Raw genomic sequence first — 26,870 nt, forward strand, 5'->3', positions numbered from 1 at the left:
CACGCCGGCGAAGACATGCAGTCAAACGGCGGAAAGCACAAAAATAACCGATGAAAAGATTTACAAGTAAAGCAGAACGTATCTATACATCAAACAAGGCTTTCGTGATCGAATTTATCCGGACATTTGAACTTTGAAGTATCCTTTTTTAATAATGAATTAAATTTCACAAACGTACCTTTCACTTTCGAGTCTCGAGGGCATCTAGCTGTCTAAAGTGATTGATTGACGTGTATTAAGATCATTTGGTGGCCTGATTTCATTGGCTTATTTCGATGAACTTCCAACGTTGTTACTGGTTACGTTTTTTTCAGGTCTGATTGGGTAAATTATGAAATAATTTATTCAAGATTTTGATCCCATTTGAGAAGATGGTATTCTGTGCTTTTTTTTTCACATTTTTCTTTGAAATGAAGATAGTTAAAAAGAAAAAAAAGTTTTCTGTTTTCATCATAAGCAAATATGCTAGTAAAAGATTAAGTACAGATAATTGTTTTTTATTTGGCTTATAAGAATTTCCGTATATTTGCATAGTACACGAGGGAAATCTTTGTCAAAGTCGTCCAACTTGGCGGTCATGACGTACTTGCACTAATTTGCACACTTGAAAAGCGACGGCCTTGACCGGCTAGCTCTTCGTTTACTCTTCTATAGCGGTTACTCGTGTGCCCGCTCTCCACACCTAGTATTAAATTGTAAAGTGTCAATTAACAACGAGCAACATAAAGTTCGTATTAATTTTCCTTAGGCATGTTAGGCGAACGCTTTTGTCAGCATTATTACAACAGTTGAAGTGCTAAAGCCAAGATTTACCGTACGTATTCTGTCTCAGACTCACTTTTAGCATTCTTGATAGGTTAATGTCAGATAAGTTGAAACAGACAGGTGTTCAATAACCCCAGCACCAATAATTGGAGAGCATTCACTGAAAATGGTCAGATGTGGTCGTAAAGCATGATTCCAGTGACGCAGCTGCGCAGGACATGCAAATAACAGCAAATTAATCAAACTGTGCAAAGATAGAATAATATTTAATAGCATAGTTCAGAACTAGAGAAGTAAGCAGTACGTATGATGCTGCATGATATAAGATCTTAATAGTCTCATTCGCTCTTCTTTTATATTGAGAAGTACTCTTTTTTTATTCTTCATATTTGTCAATACAAAAGTAGAGGGAATATTTAATTTATTACTCCAGAGGGCAAAAATAGAGATCAGTGATATTATGACAGAAAAATAAAAACAAAGTTTCCCAAATTTGATTAAAATTTTGAACTGTGCAAAATTTTTAGTGTGTTAAAGATGAATACGATCACAGCAGTGAAGCAATATGTTACGAAAATGGTTGAAGATAGTGAAGATGGAATGAAAGTTTTACTTATGGATAAAGAAACGGTATCCTATTTTGTTTAGATTTGCATACAACGTCTGATAACTCTGTTGATTGAGATTCAACGGGAATGACCACATAATTTGAGCTTTGAAAAATGATTTTCAGACTGGCATTGTGAGTATGGTTTATTCACAAAGTGAGATACTTCAAAAAGAAGTATATCTTTTCGAGAGAATTGATGCTTCTGGTCGTGAAACTATGAAACATCTCAAAGCAATTACTTTTCTTCGTCCAACTAAAGTAAGTGTGACCCATATATACTTCCGGGCACTATTGGCTTTCTTGCTTGTGGATTATGTAATTTCTTTACTCTGAATGTGATATTTGTGGAAGTGAGCTATCAACCAGTATTTTCTTTTCTACTGACTCATAACCAGTTTCTTTATGCACTCCATTCAACTGTACAAAATTTTTAATGTTTTAGGAAAATATTGCGCATCTTATTAGAGAATTAAAGTTGCCAAAATATGGAAATTATTATATTTGTAAGTAGTTTTCTTTTAAACTAAGTTAACATGAATCATGATACTTATAAGATGAGATTTTTCTGGCCCAGATTTTTCCAACACAGTGAAAGAGACTGACATCAAAGCAATGGCAGAAGCAGATGACCATGAAGCAGTAAAGGAATTACAGGTTTTGACCAATTTTCAGTTAATATTAAACATTTATCACTTGTTAACAGTTAATAGACAACAAAATTATTGTACTAAAATAATTTAAATTTTCCCAGGAGTTTTATGCTGATTACTTTGCTGTTAGTCCTCATGTAGTCTCGTTGAATCTTCCATCATGTTCAAGAGCTGGGGTAACTGCAAGTCAAATTTTATTGTTCACAGGCATGGCCGAGTAAACACAGAGTAACAACCTGTTGACAACCATTTTCACATAAATTACCTTCTATAGGGTTCTTCATGGGATGTGAAAGCATTTGATCGAACTACTGAGGGACTTTGTGCCATCCTTTTGTCTCTTCAAGTGTCCACTCATTCGATATCATGGCTTTTCGGAACTTGCTAGAAGGCTTGCAGGAAACATCAGGGTAATGGCAGCTTTATGATGCTTAACTATTTTGAGCTTCTGCACATATACAGTTTTTCTTTTCCATGTGAAGCTTGAAATCGACAAGAATGCCACGATGTTTGATTTCCGACATCAAGATATTCCTCCATTGCTATTGATTCTTGATAGGCGAGATGACCCAGTCACACCATTACTGAATCAAGTGAGTATTTTTTATTAAATTTATGATTTCATCCCCACTTGCTCCTAGTTATGCATTATTCTCCGATATAGTGGACATATCAGGCTATGGTGCATGAGCTCCTTGGAATAAACAACAACAGAATAGATTTATCCAAAGTTCCAGGCATCAGCAAGGATCTTCAGGCAAGGCTTTCTTGAATTTTGGCCTATAAAATTTATACAGTGAAATGTAATGATGTCATTTTTTTATTTGACATGGCAACCTTCCATTTTATAGGCTGTTGTTCTATCCTCTGAACAGGATGATTTCTATCAAAAGGTATAAAATCTGCTCTTTATTGTAAAAATTCAGAACTGTGTTATTGGTAAAAAGAAGATAATTCATTGCCAACTTGCTCATAATTACAAAAGCATTTTTTAGAATAAATACCTGAACTTTGGAGAGATTGCCCAAAATAGTAAAGAGCTTATGGAACAATTCCAAAAAACTGTCAAGAGTAGTCAAAAATTGGATTCCATAGCTGACATGAAAGTACGTAAATACCTCATTTTGAATAAATGCGTTGTGCAACATTGCAGAATACCTTATCTGATATTGACACATTCCAGGCATTTGTTGAGAATTATCCACAGTTTCGTAAGATGTCCGGCACGGTTACAAAACATGTTACTGTAATAAGCGAGCTCTCGCGTCTCGTCAACGAACACTGTCTTCTTGACGTGTCAGAGTTAGAACAAGACATAGCAGCTCAATCGGATCATAATTCTGCATTACAAGTACGCTGTTCTCACATTCAGATGACGTAAAACATGCTCAATCAACAATAATTCTTTTTTTCAATAACAGAGAATACGTCGTTTGATAAACAACCCAAAAGTTAGAGATTTGGATCTCATGAGAACTGTACTCCTCTACGCTTTGCGTTACGAGAAAAACTCCAATAATGATGTTTCAGGTCTTTTGAGTTTGCTTGCTCGACGTGGCGTCTCTGACTACCATAGAAGGGTAAATCTTCTAAGCATGCGTTACTCACTTCTTCTCTGTTGTTGAAAAATAGAGCTTTTCATCTTGTCATAGATGGTCTCAGCTATAATACAATACAGTGGCAAGAATGTTCGTTCCAGTGACTTATTTGGACAAAACAACACACCAATGTCCCTCAGCCGTCGCTTGTTCAAAGGTTTGAAGGTACAATATAGTTTGGGAAAACGGGGTCCCGTAAATTACAGAAAATTTAACTTATTTTCATTGTTGAATAGGGCGTAGAAAACATTTATACACAACACGTACCTTTAATACAAGAAATTATTGACAGTCTAATTAAAGGAAAATTGAAAGAATCACAGTTTCCATACCACGGGCCTTCACAGTTGAGAGAAAGGTAAAAACGTCTAACGTTGATGTAGCTACTCCCTGAGGTACACCCCGATAGACACCCTGACAAACACCTGATGTACACCCTGCAACAACGTCTAACATTGTGATACACCTGTCCATATTTTTAACACGTTGTATACAGACCTCAAGATATTATCGTCTTCATGATTGGCGGTATCACATATGAAGAGACTCTTGCAGTTCATAACTTGAATACAACAGTTCCTGGTGTAAGAGTCATCATTGCTGGCACAACAATACATAATTGTAAAAGGTTAGGTGGTGATTCAGTTTTTAGTATATTGTCGAATCTAACTAATGTCGATAATATTGACATTTGCGTTGCAGTTTTCTCGAAGAAGTGGCACAAGCAACTGGTCTAAATGGCGAAGAAAAACGTACAAGAAGCTCACAGCGTCATGTCCCAACAATGTTTTGACTATGTTGCATAGTATGTAGTAATGGTAATTCCTTATTTCAAATAACAAAAAAGTCAATTGTAAATAGTATCAAGGCGTACATAGAATGATTATTAATTGACTCACACGTAATAATTATCTTCGTAATGTTTGATGTAAATTGATGTGATCATGACAAAATATGTACAAGGCTTGTGAATGTGTTTTCGACAGTTGCGTACTTACACTCCAAAATACACACACTTTGTTGCGTATTGTTATTTATGATTATAGTTGCACTCTGAACAATGTCAGTCCAGCGTAAGTCTCTTGTGGTTTTATTGGAGCTCGACAACCATACTCCATACGTGTGCTATTAAAAACACCGTGTTTCATGTCCACCACATGCGTATTAATACGTATACTTTGAATGCAACCAGCAAAATGTTGAGTATCTACGTCTCCATCTTAAGAAAAATACAAAGTAATTTGTATTCAAGACCTCACATGCATCCTAAATTATGATAAGATTTTGCAAATTTTAGGTCGTAGATAGTTAATCGAAAATTCATTTTTCATTTTTCAAATCCTTCCGCAAAATATCGAAAGAAGAAAGTAAAAATTATCATAACTATATGAAAGAGAATCTTACCTGGTACACCACCGATATGAACTGTAGCAATAAAAACATTTTCTGTTATATTAGTTGATACTACAGAATCCCTATCCAGGCGCAGCTCTAACACTCTATTTCGTCGTCTAACATTGACCGTATGATATACGTTATTACAGAGAGCGTATGAACTGTTAACATTACTGAGATCCTTGAGAGATGGGTCGATCCATTTCACTATGCTTGTGACAACGTTGTCGACGTATAACACGTGCATCTGCAATGATAGAGGAAACAACAGTTGACAACAACGCACTATCTGCCGTACTGCTAGAACCTTGGTGTGGATTCATGTGCAGTTCAACATCGGAGCATTGAATTAAACTACCAACCAACATGACCGCATGACGTCATATGAATGTATACATCGTAAAATGCGTTATGTATGCAGGTAAGAACGCTTACCTGTCCATTCACTTGTTTTATCGTCAAAGACTGAGTTGAATTCTCATTTGTCGCATAGAACAACAAACCGTTTCTCTTTGTCGTCCGAAATGTTATGCTCAACTCACTTCCAGGAGACAGGTCATATTTACCACCTGTAAAACAATAATAGTGATTGACGATTTTCAACGACATGTCAACGGATATTTCTCTGATTTAATCCACTTCAATCTGCTTAAACGTGTACACTAAACTCAAACTGTAACGGTGCATATTTACTGTAAAAATTTCAATCATTAACTGCTATAAACTCACTGAGAGTAGCAAATCCATCACCATCAAAACTGACTTGAGGTTGTACATAATCATAGCATTGACCCGGATGGCCTGGATTTCTCGACAAAGACCGTATAATATCCCCACTGTATGAGAGAAAACGATTTTATCGATGTAGTCAGTTTCTAACCTCGACTTTCAATGGAGGTTCATTGCTCCATAATAGCTGTAAAATGACTAACCTCAGATTGAACTTTTGGCTGGAGAATTTTGTTTCAATTTCCACGTCTCGAATACATCCAAAAAAACTAGGAGCATCCGGATTCTATATAAGAAAACCATTTCTGTTGATGAGGCCTTGCACAGTTTGTGCAGACCTGTGCCCGTGGGAGGTGTGTCAGGCTGCAGCAAACTTTTCCCTAACCCTCACCATACTTGTTGGGGAAATGTGACATGCCCCAATTTGTTCTCGATTCACTTAAGAACTTGTGACTTGGATTTTCACCCCGCCCCGCCCCAATCGTTGTATATTGCCAAAGGCTCTGACGTTTCCATGGCAAAATCTCATAACATTCAAGCGTGTTGTAATAATCGAAACCACTTGAAACTATCGAACTTTATTCTTGCTTCGGTGAGTAAAGTAGTAGAGACATACAGTACTAACCTCTAGTACGGATGTGTTTATAATGTGAGGATTGACACCACCAATGAATACATGATTAACAGTCAGCTTCTCGTCATTCGGACCATCAGTTGCGTTTTATGATACTCTTTGGTTTGTCTCACCACCATCGCTCCAAAATGCATTATACGAAGAAGATCAACCTGAGGAAATTTCTCATTTAACACTTATCTTCCTGCTTCTAGTTCCAACATTATACTCATACTCACCTTGTACCAAATACCTCCAAAAGAGTACGTTCCAGTCGTTCTCATTCGCACTAGTCCACTTCCAGTGTTGAACCGATAAACAAGATTTCCGTCTACTAACTCTAAGGATACAAACTGTGTAGTACGATTGTCTGCCACCACGAATAACACGCCATTTGGAGCAAGTGCTCGAAACTCTATGGATATCACAGAGCTGAAAGACGAATATTGAAATCGGTAAGATGTATCATAAATGATTATAGAAAGCAATCATACTTAATTACGAGCATTGAATTAGGAAATGTGAATGACCGTATCAGAGATTGGATGATTCCTTATCGCAAAATCGTGAATAATACTACAATGCATATCAATTGGAATTACAATCACAGTGTTGGTAGAGTTAAACCATGGAAATCTCACCTTACAGCCATTTCGCTGATAAGACTTCTATTCAAATTAAGTGCGATTGCACTATCTATGCCGGAAAGATGTATCTCATTGTGTTTCTCAGAGAAAACTTTTTCAGGGTACCTCGCTCCGCACGTCGGTGGAGCGGGTGTATTTGTGGGTAAGTCAGTGGGAACGACGATTGTGGCCACCGACACACCAGCAGCAGAAACACCGACACTTTCAGCTGAGGTGAATACACGGGAGGAACTAAAAGAAGCAAATACCAACTTGTAACATTGCTTAATTTACACGCATTCATGAGTTAAAGTAATAAGAAAAGGTTTATTGGCTTTACTGAAGATTTTGGTATTAATATAACACTTACCTTCCATTAAGAATTTCTAAACCATTGATCAGTACCCTTTTAATGTCTCCTTCGAACGACGATAGTATAGGCATCTTATCAAGTATTGAAGGTTTGGACGGAACACCTGCAATATAGATTCGAGCCAAAGCACCAATTTCATACACATCACGTGATCCCCAGTTCCTTCCATCTACATGCAATTCAATTCTGAAGGAAAACCCAGTATGTTAAAATGTATCTTATCATTTAAACATTCGACACATTACTTTACACAAGGCGGGGACTGCAAGAAAAAACGGCATGCATACCTGGAAGTCTTGACTTCGATAGAGACTGTGTGAAAAGCCCCATCGTTTAATGTCTCAGTACTTGTTTGAAGAGGCACAAACTTGCTACTTGCGTTTCCAGTGACCATAAATATATTACCATGGAACAAAGCAACATATAAATATATATTCTAGGAAAGGATAAAGCAATTTTAAAAGTTGACACCTGAAATATTTGTATTCAGATTTGCAGTTACCTGGTTATAGGAATAAGCTAAAAGACCACTGGGTTGGTTTGTTTTAAATATAATTGCAAGGGACTGCATTGTTGATATGTTTACTGCTGAGTAACCATTGAAGTAATGGAGACCACTTTCAACCTTCACAAAAAGGAACAAAAATTATTTGATCATTTACATAAAATTCTTTTAATCACCATGCACTCCGGTATAGTCAACTATTTACTATTAGAAATGACCAGGTCACCTGTTGCAGACAGCTATTTAAATTGACTCCAATAGATTCCGCTGTGAAATTTTTATCATCTAAACTTCTGCTTTTCAATGTATTGTAAACAGATGAACTAAGCGAGATGTGCTTTAGACCGCCAGCAAAATGGTTCCTAAGAAAATATGCACACGTAAAATTGATGTTTAGAGTTACCAAAAAAATGAAATAGGTTATTTATAATCCATGTATGATTTACTAATTTTTTCTAGTTCAAGGCAATTTTTCTCACCTCGATTCTTTGTTCCCACCAAAATAGACATAATGAGCATTGGGCAAATATGTGGGCATTACTCCACTATGGGTAACATAGTCATCATTTATCCCATCATTGTTCAGTGATGTTACAAGAAGAGAGGCATTTTTCAATGTTCTCGACACTTTGACATTATGCCATTTACCATCATCGTACTCGGATCGATCGCTACGAAGCACAGTGTTGTTGTAGCGAAATAAAACAGCGCCATTATTCAAAGAAAGACTGTAGATGAAATTATTGCTGCTGCCTTCAACATACAAAAGCAAGGCGTTCTTGAAAAACGTTCGAAATTGAAAAGAAAACTGGAATTCACTCTTGTTTCAAAATCTCCAGCAATTTGCTTGACAAATCCATTTCCATGAAATGTACCACAAAATCCGACTACAACAGGTTGCACTCTACAAAGAGCCATAATTTTATCAGTGCACGTTTTTACACGCTGAAAGTTCTGTCAACATTTGACGGTATTTATGAAATACTAAATGTTCTTACTCATATATTTGTTTTCTTCATACCAAAAATATAAATGTTTTAAATGGGATTATTTTATCGTACCTTGTAGGAGCAAATCTTCGCACACCCTCTACAGCTGCCGGTTTCCATAGCGAGACTGGATCTTCGTTTAACACAAGATTATCCAAGTCACCATCAAAAAATCGCTTCGTTGAGTTGAATTGCTCAATTGTCGGAGGAACTCCACCAAGGAGCACCACACTATTCATATCAAAAGGCAATGAAGCATTCAGGAATTTCTTCGAAGGTCCTTCATATGTTCTGGAGAAGTTGTTGTGTAAATTTGTGACGGTCAATCGTGCTTCCTCTCCATACCGTGTGGCATATACACGAAACCAAGTATCATGTAAGATTGGAACTTCCCAATTTGTTATCACAACTGGCGCGGAAGCAAGATTGTATGTAAAACGAACACGATTAATAACTAGTTTCAATGAAAGACTCTGATCAGTGTTGTTGGAATTAGATGACATGTACAGAAGAAGACCACTGGATTCGTTCGTCTTGAAGTCAAGTGAGATAATGTTCAATAATGGATTGGTTAACATTCTAGTAGTAGGGCGATATTTCACCGAGGTATTGCCACGTAATCTCATTGCAAGACGGAATCGGGCCACCTTCTCTTTTGCCTCCTTCAGCTTCTCTTCCAAGATGGCAGTCTTGTTGCGCAGTGCAATTTCGGCTAGGTCGTTTTCACGCTTTATGTTCTTAGTCAAGTTAACACTTCTTGATATATTTGCTAACATTAGTTGCGTTTGATTGTTTGTCAAAGAAATATCGTTCATCAATCGTGTCGAATTGAAAATGTAATTGTCGATGACGCGTAAAGTCTTATTGGCAACAGCCAATCTCTTCTTCAAATCAATGGACTGCAGTTCAATGTTGTCAGATATTTTTCTTGTCCTCTCAACGTTTAAGATGGCATTTTGAAGAGAGTTATTGATCACAGGACCTTCACTTGCAGCAAAATAGATTATCATTGTTCGTTTGGCTTCAAATATACTCGTGTATTTAGCCACATTGTAGCAGGTATGGTTGGCAGAGCTGAAAAGATGACGTGTTTTTGAAAGGATATCACTCAATTCTGTTACATTTATGTTTCTACTTTTAGTCTCGTTAAGCAAGGCAATGCTTGCGTTTCTACATTCTGAAGCTCGTACGAGAAAGCTTTTGTCAGTGTTTGTCAAATTCTGGATACGTTGAATGGATTCATTCACAGCTCTACTGGCATCGATGGAAGTTTTGATGGCATCGTTGACTGTCTCTGTTGTTTTTTCATAATCATTTATTGCTGACAGTGCATTCTCTCCATGACGTTTAGCTCTCTCGAAATTCCTAAACGATACAGAAAAATATCTTCAGATTGACTCTTGATTGCAAATCATAAAAATCACTGATTTTACAATCAAACAAAACATCCCTTGCTCATGCATCTACCAATATTATCATCTTCATGAAAAATTATCCATTGAATTACCGTTTCAACAAATCTGCCAGGGCTGTTAAGTTCTCAGCATGAAGACTAGCGTTATACAGCAGGCCTTTAGTAATCCAGTATGATATATTAACATGTTCTATAGCCATCTTCAAAGTTTTCAAATCCCTATTGAGCTTAGGTAATCCTGTGTCTGTTATATTCTATAAGAGATCAAAAAAAGTTACGTTTTAGATATCAGGAAAAGGAAGTAAGATACTTGGAGCGATGTTTTCCAAATATACCAGATAATTTTGTGTACCCTCTACAATAGAGGTGTTACTCTGCTCAATAAACAGCGTTGTTTTTCTTATATATAAAGCAATATTCTCAATGGTCGCATTCGTTTTCATTGTCAAAATCTAAAAAGAAAATAAAAAAAAAATTTTAATGGAGAACGTGTAGTGGAATAATATGGTATTATAGCATAATTACGTTTAGTGAACTCAATGTTATTTATCAACAATAATTTGCCATGAAAATCAGCAACACTACACAACAAACTATATTGTTTTAATGTACTCTCCCTTGTGATTCAACAATGGATTCAACAAGAAGAAACAACTATACATATGGGAATGCATCCGTTGACACTTCATTACCTCAAGTGATTTTAAATCATTATTCGTCCTCTCCAGTTGTTCTTGTTTCTTTTTCAATTCCTCATGAGTGCGATTTAATTCATCGTACAGTTGAGCAAAAACCTCAAATCTTCCTTTAATGACTTTGGTTTGATTCATCAGTAACATTCCGAAATTCGCAGTCATGTTAGAGATCATTTTCACTTTTTTCGTCAAATTTTTTGCACGTAATGTTTGTTGTTTTGCGTCATGGATGCTATGAAGTATGTATCTCGAAGCATTTGATGATGATTCGTTGATTACATTGCTTTCATTAGTTAAATAATATAACTTATCAACGATACTCAGTGATCTTCTCTTAACATCTACAAAGAAAAAATGGATATTGCATGTGTATACTTAATCCAACTCAGCAAAAATATTTTTTCATAACTTTTTTATTTATTTAAATGCATAAAGTACCCTACCATCAGAAAACTCGAAACTCTGTTTTGTTTGGTTCGAGATATTTCCAATTCTCAACAACTCCGATTTCAAATGATTATCAAGAGATTTGACTTCTGATTTCAACGTTTGCTCCTATATAATGTAAATTTCTTGAGCTCAGCAAAATATGATAAGAAAATAAATTGTATGAGGAAAAAATACTCCAACTGTCATCAAGAAGATGCACGAAGTTTAAAAATAAGATCACACAGTTCCTTTATGTAAAAAATATTATAATTGAATTGATGCATAAATTAAGGTAAAGGAGAAAATAACACAGTTCATTAAGCCAACCTTAAGTCGAAATTCGATAAGAAAATACATTTGTATTTCACTAAATGTTATAATTTGTCAATTAACAGACGCATGAAGTCTGAAAAGAAGGTAACTTAATTGATATTCATGGCTTTTAAAGTCGAATCATCGCAGTATCTCTAAACAAATCTTTTCATCGTACCCTTAGTTCCAGATACGTGATAGTAGTCAAAAGGGTCGTGTTAGTCAGGGTATTACGATATTGCTCCAGATTTTCTATCATAGCTGTGTGCTTTACTTGAAGCTTCTAAACATTAATGAAGAGTTGATTAAATGAACGTGCACTAAAATACCACAAGCTTATATCTCATGTTTTCTCACGTGTATGCCAGGTATTTTTGCTTCAAGATTTTCCAGTTCAGTGAAATAATCGATAGACTCGTTAGCCTGATCTGCTTCGTGTTTTGAAATCATCAAAGACGTAGTTGCATCATCCATAATACCTTGCAGTTTCATTGTGCAAGCCGGACATGCTACAGCAAAGAAACGTTAACGTACATACACAGTATATGTTGAACTAACAAATAACTGACGTTTTAAGCATGTTGAAATTAAGTTCATTCATTTATTTGTTCGTTCATCCGTACGTTCATTCATTCACAACATCACATAAAATTTGCATATTTCTGCATAACACGCATACGAAATCACGCATACGTACGTTCACAGCCAGAGTCAGAAAAATCTTTATGTTGTTTTTTACAACGATCACATTGCCGTCCTTCAATCCCAGATTTACACAAACAAATTCCTGATACGTGATTACATATTGTGTTGTTAGATCCAGTTACGTTGCACGCACAGTCTACAAAAAATATTACAAGAACTGCATTAATCATATTGACATGACCTAAAAATAAAGCATTAATGTCCTAACCTTGACAAGTTGCATTAGGTAAGCCGTAAAAATAATCCATGCACATATCACATTTTGCACCATGAGTGTGGTTCTTACAATCGCAAACACCGTTGTCATTGCATTGTAAGTTCTTGGATCCAAATTTATTACAATGACACTGTGTACAACCACTGGAATTGAATCCATAGGAATTATCCTACGAAAAATGAAAAAATCATTCTTAAATTTTAACTCTTGCCACTTAGCTGTAGAACCATTCCAAGGGTTAAAAGATTCTCTTACTTCACACTCTGAGCAATTGAATCCACGAACATTTGGCTTGCAGTGACAAAAACCAGTGGTAATGTTACAAGGAATGTTGTAGCTACCGGTACTGTCACATGTGCATCCTGCAATGATTATAACTTATGTTTAATATTACTCGAAAAACAATGTACCACGAAAGTAGAAAAGTTACCATAAACGTACCACGACATTGTTGCTTGGTGGCATCACCATAAGTACCGTTTTCACAGTACTCGCAATGCCAACCAGTAGAGTTGTTATTACAATATGCCATACAATTACCAGTCTCGAGATTACAAACATCAGAGTTGTTATTACATTGACATAACCTGCATTTACCACCATCCAAAAAGGGCCGCCCAAAATAACCAAGTTCGCATCTATAGAAAAATTACGGTCATTTTTCTTAATGCTGCCAGGTTGAATTTAATAAGCATTAACTGGATCCACCCGTCACATTGGTGATCTTGTCATTAATTAGAAATGTCGATAAACGAGAAAATTAAATCTTAGCAACGAATTACAAAATACCTGTTGCATTCCAGATTTTTTTCATAACCTTGTGAACAGTTCAGACATTGAGCGGATCCATTCGGCAGCATAACGCAAAGATCTCTATAAATTATGGATGTTTAAGTTGTAGAGGCTTACTTGTTGTATTACCGATGTAACGAAGTAATACATCGCAAAAAACTCACGTTGTTGTTTTTGGTGATTCACAAGGACATTTGTTGCAATCGTTTGCAGTTCCATTTCTCGCGTTTCCATAAAAACCAGCTCGGCATTCTGCACAGTTAAAGCCAGTTGTGTTGTGTTGACAATCCTGTGAGGGAGGATTGTATTATTGACAACAAAAATATTGAAAACGACTGTAGTCATTCAAAGCTTACCAGACATCTTCCTGTGTCTGGATCACAGTCTAATGTATGACCATGGCAGGTGCAAGGAATACATTCCCCAAAGAAAGGATGATCTTTAACATTAACTCGACGATATCCTCGAGCACATCGCTGTAAGAACAGTTTAATATAATCAAATATCAATATTTTTATTTGTTAACTAACTAATGTAAAACTACATCACGCTGTTGAGATATATATATGGATAACTCACACACGCGAGCTTACACTGCCAACTCACCTCGCAAGATATTCCCTTATAAGCCTCACTACAAAAACACTTCTCGACATCACGTGCAATAATACTTTCTTCATCTGAGACGTTAGAAATCCCACTGATATAAAGCTCACCGAAACTGAACAATAATAAAAAGAAATTATGACAAAACGAATAAGGAAACAACAGGATTATGCATGTATTAAATAATTACAATCGACAACATCATCCTATCTTCATATATTAGAAAAAAAGTGACGACAAGATATTTCAATTGATAGAAACCTTGTCTGATATACTCCAACTCCAAATGGAAAATAAGAGCCTGCAATCCACATTCTTCCAGGTCTTGAGAGAACAAGCATGAATGTCTGCCGATCGACGACGTTATTCGTACTGCAATGTCTCCAAACGGACTATTAATCATCGAAAAAATTATCATAAGGAATTGTTCCAAAAACGAAAAGTATAGAAATAAAAAAGCTTTATAATTTTGGGGCAAAAAATTCTAACCTCAACCATTTTTATGGATACCAGTTCAGGACTTTGTGCTGAAGAGTTGACTGGGGGTAGATTAGCCTTAATGCAAATGTTTCGTGGTTCCTAGAACAAAAAACGCAATCTACAGCCACAAGATCCAAAAATTAAAAATACAACGAACATCTACCTCAATCGATATAAAAATATCAGGAGATAGAGAGCTGTTGTCACGTGAAGAAACTTTTCTCGCAAAACTTATATAGCCACCGTAAGATGTGACCTAAAACACTATACAGAATTAGCAAGCCTTCCATTGTGGCGTTATATCGATTCATCATACCAGACTCTTTCCTTTAAAATAATTATTTTGTGTTCTCCAGAATAAAGATTGTCCACCGCTGATATTGACAGACATCATGTCAACTATACGACCATCTATCACATCCTACATAAAACAGTTTATAAATCCTATATCGTCACAAAAATCTATTTGATTCTCAAACTTACACACCTTAATATTCATAATATTGCGGTAAACATATCCATCAAAACCTGAAGACGCATTCCAACCAACCAAACCATACTTAATCTAATAAGTAATCCAAATGTATTACATGTAAACGGTATCTACAAGGTCCAGTCTACAACCTAACATTTCGTTGCATGTGTAACTTACCTTAATACGGTACATCGTGCTACTGGTGCAATTCTTAGTGATGTTACTACACATGCATTCAGTACAGCCATTCTGGTTGTCAGATGCCAAATAAAAAGTGCCCTTTCGACAAAGGCTGCATTTCTTACCGAGCACCAGCGGTTTACATGTACACACGCCATCATTATTGCAATTGATGGAGCCATTCACTGTTCCGTCAGTTGTACATAGACATGCTATTATAAATAAATACAGCTAGAATATGGAGCCAACGAACAATCCTTAAAATATAAGTGTCTTTAACAGTCTCTCATCAGCCAAGAAATAATTCGAAGAATGTGATTAATTAATACTAATCATACGATCATGGTATTCAAAAGTGAAAGCACACGAATATAATTCACTTTCCTCTTCAGACGGGCATACATACCTAAACATCCCTGAGGATTGTCACCAGTTAAGTTATAATATCCATCAATACAGCGATCACATTGTAATCCAGTTGTCTTGTTCTTGCATAGACATTGACCAGGAGCCTAACAAGAGTAAAAATCTATAGATACATGCTAAAAGATTTTAGTGCCAGAGGAGCGGGGGGGGGGGCGAGGCAGAAAAAACTGTTTTCTGATGTACAGAATACGGACTAATGGGATGATATTAAAAACACTCAAAGTTAGTAAAGCACCACTAACCAAATCACCAATGTCAATGGATTCTTCTTCGTCTCGAACACAGTCCAAATATTCAACGCCATTTTTTGTTGAGTTGCTCGTGCCATTTACAAAGCAGTTACAAGCTAAATAAGCATTATAACTTGAAGGATCGTCCAATTAGTGAATTGCAAAGAAGGAAGGGAGTGTGTATGATCAATGCTTACTTTTGAGCGGACTCGTAGTAAATTTGTGTACAAAGGGGAAGAATTGTCTGATAATGCACATTAGTGTACAAAGGGAAAAGGGGTGTTTAAAATTCGAAAAACATTTTGAATGTATACTTTTTAAACGATTTTAACTAAGTTATTTTATATTTTACGTTGCATCTGCCACTTACGTCGACAAGCATCTTTCTCCGCGTGATTTTTTCCTTTTTTACGGTAAAATTTTGTTATGCATCGTTGACAATTGGTTCCTTCGGTGTTATCCTGATAAACAAAAAAAAAGAAGAAAAAAGAAGACAAGATCAACACCACATCTTGGTAGCTCCTTCACACGTATTGTCTTTAGCCACAATGTAAATATTAGATCAAGAAATTAAAAAGTAGATACCTTACAACCAACACAAACACCTCCGCCACGATATAAACCATTGATGTTCATGCTGCATTCATCATTAGTAGCATTTTTTTCATACGTACAATTATTCTTCGCGATTGTCTCGTTATATACACAAACATCAGAGTGATTGTAACAGTTGCACTCTAGGTAAAAGACAATAGAAATGGCAAATGAATGTTGACACTTGTAAATAGAAATACCTAGTTATTGATGTTGTACATGCAACAGAACCCCCTACGTATTGTTTTCAATAATTTATAAACCTACTTTCGCATGCTGCACTTTTGTCAGCCGTAAACGGACCCAGCCTGCCGGTTTTATACGGATACTGGTTGTAAGCGGGACAACAAAACCCACATTGATCCCCACAGGTCCCTTCTTGACATATACATTGCCTGTCGAGGAGGGCATGATTGTAAGGACAATGAATGCCATCTGCATGACCGTTACAATGACAATATCCTTCCACGGTGATCTCGCGAACACTGTAATGACGCTAAGCAGAAAATGAACATATAACTAAAGGTACACTTGAGTAGAATAAACTCAGAAATATACACATTATGAAACGAACCCATCGGTCGGCCAAACGATCAGGATAAAATCTTAACTCAGAAAATCGCAATTCTACTTGAGTGGCGTTCATCCAGTCCTTTGACAGTCGAAGCAAATCATTACAATCAAAATTATATCAATCATTATATTATATCATACGGTGAAAGACTCACCAAAAGGACAGTGTTGAGACGTGTATCATCGCCATTTAGAATGATCGTTCCACGACCTCCTTCTAAACCAATAGTAACCTACATCCATACACAAATACAAAAGTGAAATAAAGTTAAGAACATTAAACTAAATTCTTGAACTATATGTATTGATATAAGACTTTTTATCTTCTGAGTCTTAATTATACAACACTACAACACAGTTTTTTTACAATAAAACTGCTTCAAAATATCTGAAGGGTTATTCGCTGAAGCTTTCTTCAACACAAATCAACTTCATCTTTAATAACTTACGTTTTCATTGGTTTCAAATGCACCAGTCTGGTATATTGTACATAACACATCATCATTTGTGGCTGGTATCGTTTTGTAAGGCTTGCCATACACTTCGTCACATTGTTCTTGTTCAGTGACTAAAAAGTGCCACGGTGTGAACGAATTATTGCCTGTTTTTTTGTAGAACGCAATCTGTCCTGGACGGAAGTAATCACCAAAAGATATCGTGATGGATTTGACGAAGTAAAACTGAAAGGAAAAACGAAAAAAACATTGAATACATAAAATGATGCATGTGTTGAAGGTAAAACAAATTTAAACAATATAAAATGCTGCATTCTTCATATTCAAGTTAAAAACATTGTGTACAAATAGGGTCGGAAATATTTCATCTAAGTTTGTTGCAAAGGGATAGTCTTGTACGGTCGTCTAACATCCTGTAAGCGGACAATGTCCGTGCACAAAAGATGCCACTTCCTAAGTTGACCATACTAAGTAGACGTTCGACTGCATTAACACACAGTTTTTCTCAAGTAGTCTTCTTGCCATGTATCGGTCGATCTCTCGTAACTAAATTGGTTTATTAACACTAGCTAAGTGTTGTTATAATGATATCGACAAGTGCATTCTTTTCTTGACCACGTTTACACTTTCAAAATTGCAACGAAATTATATCATGTTTAAACGACTACAAGCTCTTGGTTGCTAACGACGCAAATAATCAGCAACCATCAATCATGAAAATAAATCAAGCCATATATACCTTTTGAATGATGCCGGTAAGATCGATTGTAATGACTGCCTTATCTTTGCCACCTTCAGCTTGCCATAATGTTGCGTAGTTTTCATCTACGATCGCTTCGGGTGGGTATGCAAAGTCGGTAACATTCTGATTACATGTCGAGATATTCCGTCTAAATGGTAACAGCGTCGCTTGAGATATGTGGTAGAAAAGTTCGCTTTCCCCCACGCCACACGAAGGCACGGCGTCAACTTGTTTCTGAAACGCTGCATTTACTGACAAAGTATGTTGAACGAGTTGAGAATTGGCGAAGAAGAACAACCACCATCTTATTGCCATTATTGTTTAGTCGTTACCATTGTCGTTAGTAACGCTGCATGCAATTTGATGCCGAACCTGTTATTCAAATTTCAAAACTAGCATAAATTTAAGGGTCAGTCTGAAGAGGAGAAACTAGGGGATCTTGCATTTATACTTTGTGTTTTGAATGACATTACAAAACACTACGAATTGCAAATATATGTTTTTACGAATTTTCTTAAAGGTTTAAATCTCGTTTGATCTGTTACGATTACAGTCATAATTAATTCAAATCATAATTAAGACGCACTATATTTAATGTACATGAAGTATTGCGCTATATGAAAATCTATTTCAAAATTCAAGATGAAGGTAAAGATAAAAGTAAGTTTTATTTACAATAATCCTGACTTATTGAAAATATTTTTTGCATGCAAACACGTCCCAATGTATTCCTTCTCATACAAAATATTTCATCCCTTAAGATTTTTTGTGTTTCTGTCTATCATGTTGTGTGTATTATGATTTATAAGTATTACAGTATAGCTGATCGCATCATAGCAAATAAGCTCTAACGTTTTTCTATTTTTTATGTGCTATTGGAATCTTCTCTTTTAGAGTAAGTAATTACATTCCATACTATGTTTATTATAAGACCACATTCTTTTTACTATAACTCCCACCCCCCAAGAGATGTATAAGAAAAGTAATCATCTGTTGGAACCTTGATAATTTAGTAAAACATGAATTTGAGTCACCAGTAAATGGAATTATGTGTAGGTTGTGTTCTTAGGCAAGTTGCTTGTCATTTGACAGACTCTACACATTACATTATCGGTGAACTAATTGTGGTTATAAGTTAATTATGAAAATATGCAACTTGAGCAAGTAAAGTCTATTTTATATGTTGTGAGAATGCATGATTTTCTCTCAGATGGACAGGAGTAGCAAGCTGGCATTGGATGGCAAATGATGAGAATTGTGGTATATGTCGGATGCCATTTGATGGATGTTGTCCTGATTGTAGAATGCCAGGAGATGATTGTCCACTAGGTAATTTTATCTTATGTCATAACATCATTGATCAAAGTGTACGGTCCATTTTTTTTTGTTCTTATATGCAATGTTATTCATTCTCAACACCTTATGATCTCATTGTGACTGACTGGGGGCATTTTTAAGGCATAAGAAGGGCGTTGTCAGTTGCCACTTGGCAGGTTGTTGCCAAACAGTGTTAAGGTTTTAATCCAACTTAACAAAGCCCTGCTACAAATTAACTTACTTCATATGTACATCTTACCTGAATGGTAGAACCATGTATTTAACGTTATTTTTTGCCCAATATCAAAGCATATAGCATACTTATATTAGTCAGTTACTTTTGCTGTTGACATATTTACATTTTGTGTTACATATTTGACAATAAACAGATGCACTGCCAATGCCAACACTACAAATGACAAACTAAAACTTTCAATTTAATTGTTGCGTCAGAATTGTAATAACGTGAGCAAAAAATCTCTCGTCGTTACCTTCGATAAGGGATGTTTGCGTTACGTTAATGTCACCTATTTACAAAGTAAAGGTAGAACTATACTCAGTGATACTGCTACCATCTCAGTTTTTGATTTGAGATCAAAACTGTTCAAGGGATAAATAAGTTTAAGAATTTATGCGCGGAACGCACACGTTTGACGCTTGAAAGATCAACGACCGTGGATGATGACGATGTCTTAGAAACCAGTTAGCAGGATTCTTGTTTGGGTGTAATCCACCAGTCATACCGATACATATGCTTCATAATTTCGATACCATGCCTTGGTATTGGCATCATAAACCATCCAAACTTTGTTTGCGGCAATGGCTTATCTTCTATCAATTTTTTTGGAAAGGTATGATGTAGATTGTAATGTATGGTGAGCAGCCATGATTCCCATCCTTGTCTTTTCATCCACTCGCCATAATCATAGTATATCATTAAATCTACAGCCCCATTATCTCGATCGAATTTAAAACTTGACTTCTGTCGCATATTGTTCGTAACTTTAATACCTTTCTCTTGAAACATCTTGAGAAATTCGTTCTCTGCCAGTTGTACGAATCTCCCATCTGCAATCATTCCTAAATCAACGTCGTTATCCCAAGGTAGTGGTTTATTAATGCGCAACGCACCCCATAACGATCCGTATAGAAGAAAATGCGTAACATTCAAGTTTTCAGTATCAAATGAACATCGTAGGCCAACTTTAACATGTCGTGTTGAACCACAGCAGGCACACAATGTCTACTCAAAGTAGCGTCGCTACGAAAGTGTCTAAACCACATCGGATGATTTAATTGAAGTGCCATGAATGTGATTAATAATGTAAACAGGAGCAATAATCCATAGTTCTTGGTAAGATACATTTTGTGAGTAAATGTTCGACAATTTATCTTCCATATTAATAGGAAAACCCAAATTCGCGAATACATAGCAAAACGTCTTTCATTGACGTAATTATTTGCCTGGGTAACCACATTCTTTGCAATTTATAATATACCTAATATACTTAATATATACTGCAATACACGTAATGAAAATCAAGAAATAGCAAATTTCAACTCTTGCCGAATGGACGAAAACGAAAATATATAAACTTAGTCGTATTTTGTCTTATAATTTTTACTTCGTTACCGTTGGTTTTATTTCTCCCAAGTAAACATAATTTTCTTTAGGTCAGCCCCCCAAAGTTTTCTTTTGTTTCAATGCCACGCAAACACTTGTCCAATCAGGACAAAGTGACGTACTATAAATACACCCATGGCAACTAATGTCATGGATGTTGACTTTTAGGTATTTTATATATTACAAGGTTAAATAGTTGGAATGTTATTAGACAAAAAGAATGATAGCACTGCGCTATAACCAACAAATGTTGTTAGATAAGGTCGTTATTGTTTGTAGTTGTTGGTTATAGCGCTGTGCTATCATTCTTTTTATTTTATATATCTTTTTATATCTCTTCACAGTATGGGGGCAATGTTCTCATGTTTTTCATATGCACTGCATCTTGAAATGGTTAGAATCGCAGCAGATGCAACAGTTATGCCCGATGTGCAGACAAGAGTGGCAGTTTAAGGAATAAGCTGTACTCAAGAACGAATTCAAGCGAGATATGAAGTAAATCCGATTTAGTTTTGGACTTAGTGCCCATACTCATAAATTTCTCGTAATAGTAATCATTTACAAATAGCTGAACTATTAATAAAGCTTTTTTGCGGGATACCTCTGTTTGATATTTAATATACATTTGTCAGTGAAAACTTGATACATACCTCGATAAATGTCACAGATGATGTTTGCTCACGGTGCATGACGTCATGGACACTCGTACCTGTAAATTCAAAATGGCGTCAGTAAGCAGTCGAAGAGCTTTAAATCGATCCATTAGTGAAATGTGGTGTAAATCGGTATTTTTCCGAGGATTTTTTGAAAGGAGCAGGTCAAAGGTAACTACGTGATTTTTAAGTGAAAACTGTTGACGAATAATTCAATTTAGTATGAAATTATTTGATGATAATTCACGATAATTATTTTTTTGATAATTCACTTATTTCACTACATATAGGATTTATGGTATCTTATTCATCGCCTTGTTGAAAAACTCTTCAGAGGCATGGGTATCCTGATTAAATATAATAATAATTTGCAAATTTTAGCTTTGGCATCGAACATTTCAAATTTTCATGGCTGGGACGTGCAAATTGAGATCAAATATGCAGTGGATAGACGGGGACTTACTATTTAACAGTGGACGATATTATTGTACAACAAAGCTAAGGCAAATTGCCAATGACATTTCAAACATAATGTGAGTAATTCACCTTGAAGCATTGTTTAATAATGATGTAATCTTCGCTAGGAAACTTGATGAGATCGCGTTTCACGCTATTTCTGATGAAACACTTCACGCGTTGATGGAGTATTTTGAAGAATTGGGAGAAGATGGGCATTTTGATCAAGATTACGACATAGAATATGCGGTTTGTCGTTTACATAATTTTGATAAATTAAAAAAAATGAAACGCGTACGCTGATTGGCCTATAGCTGAAATTTGCATTTTGCATGTTTGCATAAGCTTGAGCAAACCGATCTGAGCTTAATCAATTAAATCAAGCAAAGAGAATTTGCAAATCAATCATGAATACATATAAGAGGAAAAGTTTAAGCGTTTGTTTAGAATTTATCTGTTTTGCATTATTGTTATTTTATAAGATTTTTTTGTGTATACATTGGCTTATGCATACGTCGGAGACTTTTATGAGAACTCCCGAGTCACTGATCAGCTCTCTTTGCATAAGCCTGTGAAAACATAGTGTACATCTTTCATTATTCAAATGAACGATTCCTATAGTTGTTTATGAGGTCATTTTAGCATTATTTTTTCAGGATGGTGTGCTGACAATTCGACTGGGAGGTATGGTACCTAGTTTTACAAATTCATGTGATCGTTGCAACTGTGAATCATTGACGACTTACTGAAATGATCCTGACTAAATCTAAACCATGTTAAAATTCTATAACACGTACAAGATAAAATACAACTGCATGCTTACTTTCCAGTTATAAATGTCTTATTTATACCATGTTTAAAGCGCATGAAAATGACGTTAAAAAGTTAATGCTTAACTAAAAACGTTCTTAACCACGAAAACTTTACTAATCTCTGGAAGTTGTACAATTTGAAGTCATAAAAACTTGTTGTTTATCTTTGAGGTACTCATGGAACATATGTTATCAACAAACAAACACCAAACAGACAGATTTGGCTTTCATCACCGACAAGGTAGGCTAATCGTAGTGACTAAGTTTTGCAGAGTAGCTGTTTCTCTCCTTTAATAAAAATGACAATTGTTTTGTAGTGGTCCTAAAAGATACGACTTTTCAACATCAAATACCTGGATCTATCGTCATACTGGAGTCACGTTACACGAACTTCTATCCAAAGAACTAAGCAAAATAATAGGACAATCTGTGTATTTTACCCAACTGCAGTATGGCAGTTAAGATAACATCTTGTTGTGAAATTGAAGTTATCAAACGATTACACATACAACGTATTTAACAGTATGACGATATGAACTGCAGCATCTGTATATATGCCTTCATATCAATTTAGTCTGCTTTTATGGCGTCAAGATTTTTTCTTTTTATCATTCATCAGTCTTTGAACTTTGTCAAAGTTTGATATGGGGATATAGGACTACATCTAATTATTTCCACTCATCCCATTACATAACGTCTTACAGGGCCAGAATCTTCACCCAAAATACTTGTGTATAGACACATGCGTGAACAAAACTGATTTTGAAATAGAAAAATTAGCTTTGCAAGTAAGTAGAAGATGACTATTCGATCATGGATCAGGGCTTCAACTTCAAGCATTGACATTGCGTCATGCTTTTTTGGTAGACGTTTGGCCATATCTATACAACTATCGGTAACGAAAGACGAAAACGGGTGGACATTATTGTAAGGATACCTAAGACTAAACTAAAGATAGTCTTCACGTGAGTACCAGCTGCGTCGTGTTGACCAGGGTGCAAAAGTCATATGTTAATAAACAGGTGTTCAAGTGTCAACCAATTAATATTTAATAAAGAATGACTTGTCTCGCAGTGTTTTGTCTACAAGTTAAATATCATATTCCAAAATTAGCAGTGACTTTTGTCTATTTTTCTGAGTGCAAATGAAACATGATCGCCCAAGTAAACCACAGGCTTCTTCGTGCATAAAGTAAGTCACACTAACATGCCACGTAATATAGGAATTTTCGAAATATGGCAAAGTTATAAACCTAAATCATACTTTGAAACATAGATATATTATTCACTAGTAAGGCACTTGACGTGAATGAATTTTCTCAACAATTTGCTAAGCCTACAATCAAGATAATCGAACGGTGACGACCGCAAATGGCGTCATATAGTGCTATAATCAAAACAAACTGAACTCAAAGCAAACTTCTATTAACCCCACTAAAATAGCAAACTTGTATCAATCGTATGATAGGTGAAAATATAACACGCTTATCACACACCAACGCACACTTTTATAAATGTTAGTTTTGGAATTTTCTGTAAATTAACTACTTCCTAACAGTTATCCAATTACCCAAAACAAGGGACATGTTCTCACGAGAATATCAGCACAAAAGTTTCCCACACAAGTAGCAAAAAGCACATTGTGAGTATGGTTGAACTTTGACATAAAGTTGGCTTTCTGCAAAATTCGTGCGTCGTTCTACAAAAAATTATCATCATACACATCACCTTGAGAAGCACTTCACCGCATTTATATAGCCCCTCTAGTAAAGATCGAGTATAGGACATAGGATGATGCTATAACAAGAGCACTGGTTTCACTCATTCAAATGAATAAAATCGTAAAAACAAATAAAACTGTAGAATGTCAATAAAGTGGCCAATGAAAGACATGCGACAATGACTGTGTGAGATAATGACAAGAAAGATGCTACTGCATATTAATCAACTTAAAAACTTATAACAGTTCAGTAAATTGAACAAATACTGCGACAAGTATGTTCTAAAAACTTGTCGACAAACACTACTAGTTACAATCTAAGTATTTTCTGACAACAGGGAATATCATAACCAGGCACCGACTATTCCGCGATATAAAATATATTATAGGTGTTATGCAAACAACGCACTTGGATACAGGTGTCATACGGGCGCGTTTAAACACGATCACTCAGGGAATCCCCTCTCACGAGTAGCAAGTTACGAAAAGCAAAAGTGTCAGTTATTCTAAATTTAGACGTTCATTGTTCTCCATACAAGCAAGAACGCGCACCATTACATTTTAAGATGAATGACGTGTGTGTGCGCGTTTCAGAAGGCAAGAATGAGAGAATTTTAGAAAGAAACGCACGCCTCCATTGTAGAAGACAAGAGCCCACGTACGACAATTACATATAGAAAAAACACGATCAACATAGACACAATGCAGCTGCTTAGAACAATGAACTCGAAACAAAACTATCCTATAATGAACTTGAGTCCCACATATCTTTACGTATTATCCACCAAGATTTAATTTACAAAAATCCCGTCATTTAAATGTACAAATGTTATTCACAAACTTTCCTTCTTTACGGCGAAATTCACACATAACATGGCGAAGATGGACGCACAATATTTACAAGAGCCGGGTTATGTTTATGTACAATTAGCTGATAACAACATAGCAAAATTCATATCGATTTACAAAGCTACCCAATATGGGTATTATAATTCTATCAAATATATTTACACGAACAGATATAAGTAAAATTTTTACATTTATGTATCAGAATTTAGGAATTTAAGAGAAACGCGTCATACAATCCCACGATAATCATTACCAAGTGCGCAATCAGGCGGACAGGACAAAACAAAGCAAACTTTGTGGATCGAGATTTCTTTTACTTGACCAGATGAAATAGGAAGCATTATCATGGGACGTAAAAAGTTACGGAAGCTAGAGGTCAAACAGTTGGTGTATTTTCAAAACGCTACTGCGATTTAACGGAGGTCGTTTACGGACTACGGAGCCATCGATTGTTTCAGTGATTGTTTTGATCTCATGTCTCACGATCTTCACGCTTCCTTTTGCAACGATTTCCATCACGATTTTTAACGGAGCTTTCCAAAATGTCTCCAATTTGTCGCAATACAAGTCCAATTTCTTTCGGCGTCATAGACTTATGTCCATTACTTGGTCTTTCAATAGCAGTAGTGCACACGAGCTCTGGAGCTAAACCAACAGCTCCTTCAACAGGAGAGGCGGCTTCCTCAACTTCAGCCTCTGCACTCATCACATCTTGTGTTTCTTTGTCATCACTATTTTCCTTTTTCCCATTGCCCTCCATTATCTAAATGAAGAAGCAGTCCACAAACCTATCACTAACTGCGTCATACGTTCTACACTATATTTGCAGAGTGTAATTGCGCACTTCACAATAACGTACAACAATCGTACAACATTTCAAACAAAGAAAAACGTCTACTAGCGATCTTTTAGCTGATTACTATAAAACAACATGTTGAATATCAAGTTCGGTGTTTTTACTCCAGTCAATCCCCTTACCTTGCAACACGTTTCAATATAATGATATGCAATCGGTCCTCCGGCTTGTCGATAAATCTTCGAAACGGTTTAATACAACTTGATTTTGACTTCACCAGATAAGATATACACTTGTAACGGCTATGGCGTGATGTCTTTTTCTTTTAGAAATTTGAATCTCAATCTCAAGCTTCAACTCGCTCTGCGGCCTTTTGGTCTGCTCGTCGATAAAATAATACGAACTGTGGTATTTTTACCCAAAGAACAATAAAACAAATCTACCAATCACGTAACGAGTAGCGAGT

The 26,870-nt window shown here is 35.9% G+C and overlaps 4 protein-coding genes and 2 long non-coding RNA genes across 6 annotated transcripts; 2 read left to right on the forward strand and 4 right to left on the reverse strand.

Annotated features, from left to right (window-relative positions):
• Positions 1 to 405: 405 nt before the first annotated feature.
• On the reverse strand, positions 406 to 919 carry LOC124447006. The gene is made up of 2 exons (XR_006948576.1): positions 839 to 919; positions 406 to 682 (listed from the first exon to the last, which is right to left on the reverse strand). It is a non-coding gene; the product is annotated as an uncharacterized LOC124447006 (long non-coding RNA).
• Positions 920 to 1,235: 316 nt separating this feature from the next.
• LOC124446977 (vacuolar protein sorting-associated protein 45-like) lies at positions 1,236 to 4,585 on the forward strand. The gene is given in 17 exon segments (XM_046997876.1): positions 1,236 to 1,395; positions 1,499 to 1,633; positions 1,818 to 1,878; positions 1,950 to 2,029; positions 2,127 to 2,201; positions 2,300 to 2,373; positions 2,375 to 2,435; positions 2,508 to 2,618; positions 2,690 to 2,782; positions 2,877 to 2,918; positions 3,021 to 3,131; positions 3,209 to 3,376; positions 3,447 to 3,605; positions 3,678 to 3,788; positions 3,860 to 3,981; positions 4,120 to 4,251; positions 4,326 to 4,585. Coding segments are annotated over 17 exon segments (1,719 nt in total). The 5' UTR covers positions 1,236 to 1,302; the 3' UTR covers positions 4,417 to 4,585.
• On the reverse strand, positions 4,478 to 22,410 carry LOC124433301 (laminin subunit alpha-like). The gene is given in 47 exon segments (XM_046983061.1): positions 4,478 to 4,842; positions 5,028 to 5,265; positions 5,454 to 5,587; positions 5,748 to 5,854; positions 5,951 to 6,033; positions 6,373 to 6,468; positions 6,471 to 6,533; positions 6,600 to 6,792; positions 7,002 to 7,238; positions 7,357 to 7,545; positions 7,647 to 7,795; positions 7,862 to 7,984; positions 8,091 to 8,226; positions 8,344 to 8,642; positions 8,684 to 8,768; positions 8,926 to 10,218; positions 10,361 to 10,521; positions 10,603 to 10,719; positions 10,960 to 11,303; positions 11,406 to 11,517; positions 11,882 to 11,986; positions 12,061 to 12,212; positions 12,401 to 12,544; positions 12,617 to 12,794; positions 12,881 to 12,987; positions 13,067 to 13,263; positions 13,415 to 13,498; positions 13,582 to 13,706; positions 13,774 to 13,893; positions 14,024 to 14,138; positions 14,285 to 14,415; positions 14,513 to 14,602; positions 14,667 to 14,759; positions 14,820 to 14,924; positions 14,991 to 15,068; positions 15,156 to 15,370; positions 15,565 to 15,670; positions 15,827 to 15,930; positions 16,185 to 16,275; positions 16,400 to 16,551; positions 16,676 to 16,904; positions 16,983 to 17,060; positions 17,137 to 17,214; positions 17,431 to 17,661; positions 18,176 to 18,550; positions 21,770 to 21,828; positions 22,319 to 22,410. Coding segments are annotated over 45 exon segments (7,764 nt in total). The 5' UTR covers positions 18,494 to 18,550; positions 21,770 to 21,828; positions 22,319 to 22,410; the 3' UTR covers positions 4,478 to 4,663.
• Positions 19,745 to 20,971, reverse strand: LOC124446984 (uncharacterized protein RP688-like). The gene is given in 2 exon segments (XM_046997886.1): positions 19,745 to 20,671; positions 20,674 to 20,971. Coding segments are annotated over 2 exon segments (726 nt in total). The 5' UTR covers positions 20,927 to 20,971; the 3' UTR covers positions 19,745 to 20,198.
• LOC124446997 (frataxin homolog, mitochondrial-like) lies at positions 21,598 to 23,560 on the forward strand. Its single transcript, XM_046997896.1, has 6 exons — positions 21,598 to 21,943; positions 22,154 to 22,275; positions 22,357 to 22,477; positions 22,885 to 22,912; positions 23,212 to 23,281; positions 23,358 to 23,560. Exons 1-6 carry the CDS (start codon positions 21,815 to 21,817, stop codon positions 23,500 to 23,502), a joined length of 615 nt encoding a protein of 204 aa, XP_046853852.1. The 5' UTR covers positions 21,598 to 21,814; the 3' UTR covers positions 23,503 to 23,560.
• Positions 23,561 to 25,528: 1,968 nt separating this feature from the next.
• LOC124433412 lies at positions 25,529 to 26,858 on the reverse strand. The gene is made up of 2 exons (XR_006944461.1): positions 26,587 to 26,858; positions 25,529 to 26,371 (listed from the first exon to the last, which is right to left on the reverse strand). It is a non-coding gene; the product is annotated as an uncharacterized LOC124433412 (long non-coding RNA).
• Positions 26,859 to 26,870: the final 12 nt, after the last annotated feature.

Source organism: Xenia sp. Carnegie-2017, unplaced genomic scaffold, assembly GCF_021976095.1.
Source record: "Xenia sp. Carnegie-2017 unplaced genomic scaffold, XeniaSp_v1 HiC_scaffold_13, whole genome shotgun sequence".
In the NCBI taxonomy this organism is placed as follows: domain Eukaryota; kingdom Metazoa; phylum Cnidaria; class Anthozoa; order Malacalcyonacea; family Xeniidae; genus Xenia; species Xenia sp. Carnegie-2017.